Raw genomic sequence first — 12,263 nt, forward strand, 5'->3', positions numbered from 1 at the left:
TCCTTTCCTCCATCGTAATCGATATAAGTAAGCCAATCTAATTAGGAAAACGCGAGATACCATCCTGTTCTCTCTCTCTCTCTCTCTCTCTCTCTTCGTCCTCTCGTGATTTGATCTCGAGATTTTGGGAAAAAATTCCATCAGGTCCTGCCTTTTCTTAAATTTCACATCAATCTCGTAGCATTGACTTGTCGTTGTGACATCTTTTTTTTGATCAGAGCAGAGAGAAGACGGAGCCCTCCCTTCAAGCATTTTTTCACTTGACACAAATGCGGTTGATTCAATTGATCAGAGATTCACTCTTCTCTCCAGATTCGGAAATATTCGCCAACTCGCATGGCTCGTGCACTCGCGGTACATATACATAAATTGGCAAAACATATGTACAATATTCGCAGCGGTCGCACGAGCCACGCTTCATCGGCCACGAACATTCCTTTCTCTCTTCATTCTCTGTTTATTTTTAATTTCCAGGGATTGAGCGGAATTACAGTTAACGAATTCCTCGTCGAGAAACGAGACAGGATCCCGCGTTATCCTTTCGTCATGGACGACCAATAAGTGGGAGAAAAGAAACGAGCGAGCAGAGATGAGGAGAGAGGGAGAGGGTAAAAAAATGTAAAGAAGCGAAGAAAGGAAGGAAAGAAGGAAGGAAGGAAAGAAGGAAGGAAGGAAGGAAGGAAGGAAGGAAGGAAGGAAGGAAGGAAGGAAGGAAGGAAAGAAAGAAAGAAGGAAAGAAAAAGGCGAGACGACTTCTCCTCTCTCTCTCTCTCTCTCTCTCTCTCCTCTTCCCCTTTCGATCCAACACGCCCGCTTACGCAGTTACGATAATCGAACGACTGGAACACATCATCACGACCTACCTCTCTCCATCTTCGCCACCTCTTCCTCCTCGTCTCTCCGCATCCCTCCCCCGCTCTCAGCCACGCGCACCTACTACACACGCAACGTACAGACGCACGTATACACGCACCACACGCGCACGAGACTATCCCTTATCATTCTCCCCTTTCTTCTATCTCTCACTCTCCATTCTTTCCTCTATATATATTTTTTTTTTATTTTTTTTTTCTCCCCCTCTCTCGACCGAGCTTTTCTCCAGGGAGCTCTCAGCATCCTTCTCATTTATTCTACTTGTATTCGTCATTCGTGGTTCTCGTAATCGTATCTGCCGCCCCAACGACATCTCTTCGACGAGGCCGTACCCCTAATTATCATTTCATAGCCGGACATCGAGTTGTAACCTTTCAACGGATGATACTGGTTAAGTAACTGTTGATGGTAGTTATGGTGGTGATGGTGGTGGTGGTGGTGATGGTGGTGGTGGTGGTGGTGGTAGTGGTGGTGGTGGTGATTACGATGGTTCTCTCCGCGGTCACGACTGTTGAGGATGTCGATCACGGAATCAATGGGGAGATGGTGGTGGTGGTCGATCTTCTTAGTGGAAGCATAGGCAGTCGCGAGCGCTTGGACGGTCGCGGGCGTGACCAGAGCCGCGGCCGCAGCCGCAGCGGCGGCGGTCGCTGTGGCGGCGACCACCGCGGCTGCCGCGGTCGTTGAGCCGAGGATGACCTTGGTGGCGGTCGCTCGACCGATCATGGCCGCCACAGCCGGCGTCGTGGCTGCTGCTACCGCCGCCGCTGCTGCCGCTGTCCCCGCTGCCCGACGATGGTGGTGGTGGTGGTGGTGGTGGTGGTTGTGGTGGTGGTGATCGTGATGCTGTTGCTTGTCGTCCTACGCCGCCTTGCTCTTGTTCGTCTTGAAGCTCACTTGGAGAACCCGGTTACCGAGCGTGTAACCGTTCAAGCTCTGGATGGCGACCACCGCCTCGTCATAGTTGGTCATCGTCACGAAACCGAAGCCTTTGCACTTGTTCGTCTGCAGGTCGCGGATCACTTTGACCGATTGGACGGCGCCGAACGGACCGAATAACTGCCACAGCACGTTCTCCTCGGTCTCTGGGGCGAGATTATACACGAAGATACACCAGCCGGAACCATTCATCGCGTTCCCGGGTAGCATCGAGTTTGCCAAGAGATCGCCTGCCAGCGGGCTGTACCTGAAACAGTTCCATTCGTCGCGTGAAAACGTTACACCCGATCTCCCACTAATTTTCGCATTGCGCGCCGATCCTTGTCGTTCTATCGTCGTTTCAATCCCCCTCCCCGCGTTTTCACGATACAACAAGGCAAGAAAAACGTTCTGCGTTTTGCGTGCTACGGCGTTTTGTCGTCGATTCGTCGAAACGAAAAACGATGAAGTTGAAGAAAATTGAAATTGTTCCGGGTTGTCGATTAATTTCGCGAATTTATTATTTTCCCCCGTTTCGATCGATTTTTACTAGAAAGAATTTCTCTATGCCTGCTATGATTATTTTTTACTGTTCGAATTAAAAAAAAAAAAAAAAAAAAAGAAACAACGGACGAGACTTTCATTGTTGACTGATTGATCGTGCACACATTGCCAATTAATAATTTATGAACAAATAATAAAAAATTCGAATAAACTCGACCGAAAAAGATTTTCTTTCGCAATACATCCTTTTGATCTTGTTATTGTAAAAAAAAAAAAAAAAAAAAAAAAAAAGAAAAGAAAAGAAAAGAAAAATATCACATGGACAAATTAAAGTCGTGCACAAACATTGTAAACATATAATAAAGTTACTCGCATTAAAAAAGAAAAAAAAAATCATCGTTAAATCGTGCTTGAAATTCGGTGAAAAAAAAAAAAAATGGCACAAACAGACCGTTACGAGTTAACCGAACGAGATTAATTATCGCGTTGCAAAAAAAGAGAGAAAAAAAAAAAAAAAGAAGAAAGAAATCGTAATTTCGCTTTCGTTGAAATTAACGTCGACAAGAGACTCTTGGGAGAAGAGTTGCGCAACACTGCATGCAATTCTACGGTAAAAGCGTTCTAAACGAACTAGGCGCGGCTCGATGCTAACTACTTGACTTGAAATTTTTCAATTTTTATTATTAATTAAAAACGAGAACGAAGAACGGAACAAGGAATGAAAAAGTAGAGGGTAGAATCAGTAAATGAGAATCGAGGGGGAGGAAGTCAGTCGCATGCACGCGGCGGGGGGACATCGTTAAATCGGCATGCTGAAAAATTACGAATTGAATGCGAGGGGAACGAAAAAGAGGGAAAACACGTTTACGAGGTGGGGTATTATTTACAGAGATGTAAAAATGTAATCTACGTACCTACTTGACGTCACAAGCCGCGTTAAAACAGGGCACATCTCAGTGAGTATTCATTATAGGGCCGAGGTGACAGTAATTACGCAATGGCGCATTCGTTACGAACGAACGCTCATTAGGAATCGCGTTTTCTTTTTCTTTTTTTTTTTTTCTCTATATACGCACGCGTATATATATATGTACAACGCGTCTTTGGGATGTGGTTTTTTTTTTCTTTAACGACGAACCCTCGAACGACGAACCCTAAACTCGATTCATCTGTTTCATCTCTTCGTTTTATTTTCATTCCTCTTTTCTTTCTTTCTTTTTTTATTATTGTTATTATTAATTATTATCGTTCATCGAAACACGATATCTTTGATATTTGATATTAAAGGAAAAGAAGTGAAATGGAACGATCGAGTTAAAGGTTCAAGTTGGGTCGAGTTGTTCAATAGAAGCGAGGCGTTCTCTCGTGAAAGAAGAATCCACGTGTTTCGTTCAACTATCCGATATATATATATATATATACACTCGTTCGACTATCGTTTAGTTAACTTTATATATTTGTAGAAACGTTCGATCGGAAATGTATCTAATTTCTCAGGAATCGGAATCTAAAACCGGGATCCACAACGTCGAAAGAAACGAAAAATTTATTTATTATCGACGATCGATCGTTTCAATTACGAAAGTCGACACATCGGTGCATTGTTCTCTAACGATAATCAAGTGCGATTCTCTTGCATTGGTGTGTGCCAACAAAAATACATATATCTATATATGTATATATATATGTATGTATGTATATCTATGGTTCACGTGAATTCACGTGATTGCTTTTTCAGAGATCGTGCACCTAACGTTGTTCTCAGCTCTACACCAATAATCTAAATGAACCATCTTTCAATAAATATCGCTACTAGTATCTATTAGATAGATGCTCTACCACCATTAAACCGTTGATCGCTCGATGCAAAGCGATTCGTGTTTTTTTTTTTTTTTTTTCTTTTTCGTATTTTTATCTATATCATCAAATCGAACGTTAATATCCTTCGTTAATTTTTGAAAATTCACCGATTGATCGTCGGTGGAGAGGCCGAGATATCGCAGGTGCACAGTCTTGAGTCGAACACGACCGATGAAGGCAAAGAATCAAAGAAAAGAAATAGTGAAGAAGGAGAAGAAAATGCGAGCCTGTCGAGGAACGTTGATTCGAGTCTCTATTTGCAATTTTTTTCTATTTTTCTCCTTTTCTTTTTTTTTTTTTTTTTTTTTTTAGGCATAACGATCTGTAGTTTCGCGAGAACGATTTTAGAATCTATGATTTTCATTCGATTTTTCATTCTTCTTTCGACAACGATTGAAAAATCGGTCGAAATCCGTCTGTACAGTCCGTACATGTTTGACTAACTATATATTATTCTCTTAGTCAGGATATTAGATCAGAAGCTTGAAAGCTAACAGGTTAAAAGAAAAAAAGAAAATTCTACGGTTGTATATTGAAATATCGATAAATCAGAGTGAAACTTATATACTCGAAACTCGCGAAACTGAGAATAAAGTAACAGTTTTTTAATTCTCCGATATAGAACGTAGAGATGATTAGAAAAAAAAGAAACGAGGTAATCGAAAAAAGAGAGTAGAGGCATGTTTCGTCCTTTTTTCTTTCTCTTCCGAGTATATATACCAAAGGAAATGTGAAAAATTATGAAATCGTGAAATTGCAAACCCGAATCGATTCGCATTCTCGAGAAAGCGGTAAGATATATATGCTTTGTGACGTTTTGTGGGTAGAGAAGCGTTTGAAGGATGACAATTAAACGAAACGAAAGAAGGCAACGAAGAAGGCAAAGAAGAGAAAGAGAAAGTAGAATAGTGTGAGTCGAGGGGGGAAGAGAGAAAGGCCTTAAAAATTTCATATAAGACATTTGTTATATTGAAAAAAAAGAAAAGCAACCGAAAAATAAATTTCGATTAATTTCGATAAAATGTAATACTTCGAACAATGAACAATCGAATTATGAACCGCATTATTAAAATATGTATATGCAACGTAAAATATTTCGAACGTATATAATTTACGAGGGAAAAAGAAAAAAAAAGAAAAAGAAAGGAAAAAAAAAAAAATAAGATGAAAAGAATCTTGGTTCAAATTGAGAAAAAAAAAAAAAAAAAAAAAAAAGATCGCACCATATGAAATTTTTAACGCGGAGCGTGTGTGAAAAGTAAGAGAACGAAGCCACGCAAGAATAGAAATCAATTATCGAAAAAATGAAAAACCGGGAGGGAACGTAGTGGTAGTAACGAAAAAAATACTGACCTCTGTAAGCCTTTGTTAATGGCAAGCATGGCCTTGCCAGTGCTAAAACAAAACACAAAAAGAACAACGTAAGAAGAGAGATACTCCGGGAACGAGCCAATAAAAATCGGGATAAGAGTCAGTCGCTTCCTTGTGCTTCCATTTTCTTTTCATTATTTTTCTTTCTTTCTTTTTTCTCTCACGGAACTACCATCTATGGTGCCTCTCCGTTTTCTTTTCTCACCATGGATAACGCAATAGAAAAGGATAGAAATAGAGACAGAACAAAGATAAAAGAAAATAAAGAAGATAAAAGAAAGAGAAAGAGAGAAAGAGAGAGAGAAAGAGAAAAAATGGTTAACAAAATTCGAACAGAGAAGAAGTAAGAAAGATAGAAAATGGAAAATTCTGGGAAAATTTTTTCCTTTTGGTTTTTTTTTTTTTTTTTTTTTTAAAGGAAAGGAGAGACGAGGAAGCGTATAAAGTCCAAGGTTGCGGCGACGCGATATCGATTCGAAAGGAAATGAAAAAATACGGAATAGAGGCAAGCGAAAAAGCGAAGCGTATTATCAATCTACTATATCTCTTTTTTTTTTTTCTTTCTTAAACTTTTTTTCTTAATTGAGATACCAATTCGAATCGTCGAATCCACGTATTCGATTCGAACGATCGAACGAGTTTTAAACGAGTCTTAACGAGTTTCTCAATTTTTCTCGCGTTCGACTGACATGGACATACAGACGGACCTGAAGTATTTGCGTACAACAATCCGGATTTTTCGTTAAATAATAATAATGCTCGAAAAAGACACAAGGGAAAGTTTTAATCGTCATCTTCGTTCGTTATATCATGTCTTGGAATGATAATTTTTTTTTTTTTTTTTCTGTCTTTCTTTTCTTTTCACGCGTCTTTTTTGCAGAGGCACGGAACGAAGGACGAGACGAGAAATTATACGTATTTCTAGTCTGTTCGCTATCGACGTTTCTCAACTCCATTTTAATTGAATTCGTCGTCAGCCTCGCATCCACGGTAATGTTTCCGAGGACCAGAAATTCCGTCCTCCCGATTTCTACGAATGAAAAATTATTCAAACAACAATTTTCATGTTCACATAATTATCATTCAAATGAATATGTCATTCGTGCTAGAAAAAAAGAGAGAAAAAAAAAAAGAGAGAGAGTGTAAAATCATATCGACGAGCCAGCTTACCGTGGATCGCGAAGACAAAAAATCAAGAAAACTTACAGAAATAACAGAACGTTTGTATGTGCCTTGCTCCTCCATGTTTCCAGAGTGGTCAAGGATCAGTCTTCTGTGTTTGCACGCGCAATTAAATGCGATTCTTTCTCGTATGTATATTAAATTCGACTTACATCTAAATAATTAGTAATTATTCTTTAAAAAGACCACCTTGTACCACTCGTTTATCGGGAAAGGGAGATCGGATGGGTGATCTTTGAAGGGATGGAGTTTAAAAAAAAAAAAAAAAGAATCAAGTAAAAGATATAAGAAAATCAAAGAAATAAATTGATCGATGTTGAAGCGATGCGTCGAAGAAAGGTCGAATTACCGAACGTTTACCTTTTTAAACATATATCAGTGATTCATCGGGTATCTTGGATTTCGATTGGATTAAACCTTGACACATGCATACGGCGAACACATGTTGAAATATTGATATCGAAACATCGATTCCACGGTCGATCGAAAGGTTTCTAACCGAATATTCGAGCGTGACACTTGTTCGAACCGCAATTTTTCCAACGTATACTTGTTTCGGATCCTTTTTATTACATCTCTCATATCTTCTAAACTCGTCACGAGTTTATATTCGATTTTTCAGTAGTTATCGAATTCGATCGTTTTTTTTTTTTTTTCTCCACAACTCTCTACGACACGTAACATCGTAACAACGACCATTCTTCAACGATTCGATTGAAAAAAGATTGATGCCTCGAATAGAAATGTGCGCTCGTCAAAGATAGATCGAGCAACGTGAAACTTTAACCGCGGCGAAACGTGCTCGTTGCGTAAATGAATACCGAATCGGCGACGAATTTGAGACGAAAAGAAAGAAAAAGATAAAGGAAAAGAAAATAAAAATGATCGAAGATGAGGTAATAGATCATATGGCAAGATGAGGTGCAGAAGGAGGAGCCTGCAGTGTACTCAGGTACTCAAACGGTGAGTGCGTAAACAAAGAGAAAGGTACAGACGATTCTAGTAGATCGATCGATCGATCCTTTTTTTTTTTTTTTTTTTTTACCAACCGATTTAAATTTCTTTCATCGTTAAAACCGATCATCGATCGATCCATGCGATCTGCACGAAAAACCATAAAAAAAAAAAGAAAGAAAGAAAGAAAGAAAGAAGGAAAGAAAAATATCTAAAAAAAAAAGAAAAAAAAATGGAAAAGAGAAAACACAATTGAAAAGCAGAACAGAATCGAACTAAAGAGAAGAAGAAGTAGAAGAAGAAACAAAAAAAGAAGAAGAAGAAGAAGAAGAAGAAAAAGATATAGAAGAAAACAAAAGAGAAAATGATAAGAGAGAAGAAGAGAGAAAGAGAGAAAGAGAAAGAGAGAGAGAGAGAGATCTTTGGGTAGAGCGAGTAGAGGCGAGTAGGTACCTGGATAGTGGCGACAGTGGAATGTACCTGAAGCGGCCGGTCGGATGGTGGATTGGGCCGCCGTATCGTCGGGTCGCCTGCGGCGTCAGATAGGCCAACGGCGGTATCGCCTTGTTGTTGTTGCTCGGATTGTTGGCGAACTTGACGGTGATCGGCTCGGACGAGCCCTTCGGAATGGTACCGTTTAATTCTTGGATCGCCCTCTCGGCCTCGACCCGCTGGTCGAACCTTATGAAACCGACCCCTTTCGACAATCCTGTCGGTAATCGGTTCAAGTTATTCAACGGATCCATCCTCTCTGTGAATTTTTGTTGGACGAATATATCGGGCAACGAAGCGAGAACATTGCCAGATTCCTCGTTGACTGTTGAGTGACTACGCGTACACGCGTGCGTAGGTTCTTGGTGTAGGTTGTAAGGATAAGTTATTTTCCCAAGATGATCCAAGATGTTCCGGTTAAATCGGAAAGCAATTGATCGTTTTCGAATATAAAAAAGAATGTATTATATTGGATTTGAGTTGGAACGAATGTGGCGTGATATAATAAAATGGCTGAAGAGAATTGCGGCGCATCGTCACTCAGGCGCAATGAAAATGGGTGATTTTATATTATATTATTATACAAGGGAAGTTGTTATACGAGGAAAACACTCGTGAATCCAGATTAATGTTAGTTGTATCTTCTATATATATATATGTACATATATATATATACATATATAAAAGATAACGGTGCAATTTAGTAGGAAAATCTTGGAACACTTAAAAAAACGTTAATAACAAGGAGACAATCCTTTTACATCGCATTGCGATTAATAATAATAGAATAGAAATCCAATTCGTCGAAGAAAGTTGCCTTTGCATTAACGATAATTCCCGATTTCTAATAAATCGATCGTGAATGCTAAACGAACCTTCTTCTTGCAAACATTTTCCACCCCGTGATCAACGACGAATTCTGTGTGGAATGCAATCGTCAAGTGCATTCGAACGAGTGGCTCGGTGCGCGCAGATTCGTTTCTTTACACCGATGTCGTGTGTTCTCGAGTGAGTCGATCATGTTTTCTTCCACCAAGCTGAATGAGTTTGATAACGCGCTAAAAGAGGGGGGGGGGAGGGCGAAAAGGTGTATTTATGCGTGTGTACGTGTATGTGTGTGTGTGTGTGTGTGTATATGTGTTTTGCGTGTGTAAGTGTGTACCATGTGAGTCGAGGGCACGGTCGCAAAATAATAATAATAATAACAATAATAATAATAATAATAATAATAATAATAATAATAATAATAATAATAATAATAATAATAATAACAATAATAATAATAATAATAATCATAACGAACGACAAAAAGCGTAAAGAAACAAAAACGGCGCTCAGGAGGAAAAGTTCGGTTTTGTAACTGTTGCGGTCACGTGAACAAAGCAGCCAGTAAAAAAAAAATAAAGAGAAAAAAAATATATATATATAGTAAAATTGAAAAAAAAGAAAAAACAGAAAGCGGTATTTATTCCTTTTTTTTGGATCGTAAGTAGTCGATCGTTCGACCACTCGCGAAACGATGATAACTACTTGAAGAAGAAAAAAATATTGGTATGCTCGTCTCTAATTTTCTTTCTGTTAAACGTATTAAACATGGGTGACAATCTAATTGTTTCGCGAGTTGAACAAAAATTAAAATATAAGAAAAGAAAATGAAAAAAAAAAAAAAAAAAGGGTAAAAATTAAAAGAGAGAAAAACGGCTGCTTTTGTTTGAGCTGGACGTAATAAGGGAAAAGAAAAAAGAGTTGTATGAGTTACGTACCGGGCAAATAGTCTCCGCCGCCGGTCACAAACTGTCGTACTAAACAGAAACGGAAAAAATCATATCACGTTAACAGTCAACTGATAGCATAAGCGATTCGCTCGCCCCTGATTCGTCCTCAGATGGGAGGATATGTAATAATAATAATAATAATAATAATAATAATAATAATAATAATAATAATAATAACAATAACAATAATAACAATAATAATAATAATAATAATAATAATAATAATAACAATAATAACGAATAGTCAGAAGAAAGAATAAAAATTAACGATTAAAAAAAATGAATAAATAAATAGATAAAAAAAAAAGTGTAAAGAAAGTAAAGACAGAACGTTTTTTTTCTCGGAAAGTATTGAATCATGATTGACTCATGATTAATCGGAGGGAAAAAAAAAAAAAAAAAGAGGAAGAAATAAATAAATTGAATATGGATTCAACACTGGCAAAGAGAAAAAATTCGTTCGTTTTTTGTAATTAAATATCATAACGTTTCTCATATATGATTTTCGATTTTTTTCATAATGTTTAAATAATTAAAATAATTGGTATATAATCGGTGTTTGGAAAAAAATAATAAAACAAAATTGGTCGCAATGAGATGAATAAGGGGCGAGCGATCTTTCTGTTGAAAAATTTTACGCTATTCTTTTTCTTTCTTTCTTTTTTTTTTTTTTTGTATTTTTTTGTCCTTAAATATGCAAAAAAGTTTCAGTTTCATTTCTCAGTTGTTTCAAACGCAAAGAAGCAAACAATTCTCGAAGATGAACTAAGAAAAAATGCAAGGAAAAGAAACGCAACAATAACGAAAAAACATAAATTGACCGTTCGAGTCGAGGATCGCACTGTGGACCGAATGTAATAAAAGCAAGCCAGGAACGAAGGAAGTAACAGAGGAAGGTTTCACACGTGTCCTGGCACTGAAACCAATGTCTCAACGTATTGAAAAAAAAAAAAAAAAAAAAATCAAACGAAATCAATGGAATCGTAGTAAACATTAATGGGATCAATCAAAAATCAATCAAACGATAATTATATTACGAATAAAGGAGAAGAAAGAAAAAAAAAAACGAAAAAATAGAATTCATTAATTCAGCGAACGATGGTATCGATACAAGATACATATATATGTATATATATATATATATATATATATATAAAACTCGAAGGAATATAATAACAAAAATAGCCAATGTGGATATAAAAGAAATATAACGGTATAAGGGTGGCATAGGCCATGAGGCTGTGCGTGAAACTGGGGATGCAAATAGAATGCACTGCTAACAAAAATATAAGCTGAGAACGTAAACAATAACGAGCGAAAAAAAGACAAAAAAGTATGGAATCAAAAACGAGAGTTTGCGATCGTGTGTCCTCTCGAATGATCTCGAATACAAAGTGTCCTCTTGTTCGATTATGCAATAGTATCTAACGACAGTAGTAGGAAAGACAAATAGTTGAACGATAAAAGGACGAAGAAAAAAAAAAGAAGAGAGAGACAGAGAGAGAGAGAGAGAGAAAAAAAGGAAAAAAAAAAACAAATAAGAGGAAAGAATTAACATCGATCGGAATGAAAAGATGCGTAAACGAGATCACGCAGCTCCGAGACGACATCGACCAACATCGAAAAGTGTGTAAGTACAGCGTTCACGTCCGCTGGCTAAAATTTAATCAAAATATTCGTCACTCGTTCACCACGATCGTGTCCGTTCTCGCTCTGATTGCAGGCGCACCGATCCACCCCACAATACGACTAGAACCCCATGGCCTACTCTTTTTTCTTTTTTTCTTTCTTTTTTTTTCCTTTAATCCTTGAGATCACCACCAGAAGCTTTCTACTAACCAATCTTCTACTCAACAGGCACGAGTCTGACTCGTGCGATCCCAATCTACTTTGCTCTCGGAACAAAGTGAGAGAAGAGTACGCTGTTTCCCCTACAATTCCCGTATTCCATGGCCTTCCACAGGGCACGCGACATACAACTACTGGCCGATACGATCCTCGTCAGTTGTCGGGAATTTAACAACTTACCGGTGATGTTGTCGCAAAGTATCCGCGACGTGATGATTCTGCCGTACGGGCTGAATAGATTCTCCAGATCTTGTTGCGTCATGTTCTTCGGCAAACCGCTCACGTACAAGTTTGCGCCTTTGATCGCCTCGCTGCTCGGTCTCGCGTACGATACCTGTTCAAGGTATGATAATAATCGTTAATCGCGACAATCGAGAAAATTTCCCTATTGTGCAACTCTCTTCTGCGATTTTTTTGAATTTTTTTTTCTTTTTTTTTCCTTCCTTCCCTCTACCAAAATTCGATGGTGGTGCATCGACAAAATTC

At 38.2% G+C, this 12,263-nt stretch overlaps 1 protein-coding gene across 12 annotated transcripts in view; it reads right to left on the minus strand.

The window, feature by feature from the left end:
• Positions 1 to 1,588: 1,588 nt before the first annotated feature.
• LOC100863350 (ELAV-like protein 2) overlaps positions 1,589 to 12,263 on the minus strand; it is a 36,803-nt gene continuing 26,128 nt past the window's right edge. For 4 of the 12 annotated variants that reach the window (XM_086911565.1, XM_086911566.1, XM_086911564.1 and 1 more), the window contains exons 4-8: positions 11,958 to 12,111; positions 9,918 to 9,956; positions 8,116 to 8,371; positions 5,509 to 5,550; positions 1,589 to 2,059 (exon numbers count right to left, since the gene is read on the minus strand). In XM_086911565.1, coding sequence (XP_086767691.1) covers positions 1,735 to 2,059; positions 5,509 to 5,550; positions 8,116 to 8,371; positions 9,918 to 9,956; positions 11,958 to 12,111 — 816 coding nt within the window. In that variant the 3' untranslated portion in view covers positions 1,589 to 1,734. Of the gene's footprint in view, positions 2,060 to 5,508; positions 5,551 to 8,111; positions 8,372 to 9,917; positions 9,957 to 11,957; positions 12,112 to 12,263 lie in introns of all 12 variants that reach the window. The other 8 variants (XM_086911567.1, XM_031918924.2, XM_086911568.1 and 5 more) reach the window with 6 other exon arrangements.

The sequence above is a fragment of the Apis florea genome, unplaced genomic scaffold (assembly GCF_048593485.1).
Source record: "Apis florea isolate Af1SG1 unplaced genomic scaffold, ASM4859348v1 contig_3325_pilon, whole genome shotgun sequence".
Lineage (NCBI taxonomy): Eukaryota > Metazoa > Arthropoda > Insecta > Hymenoptera > Apidae > Apis > Apis florea.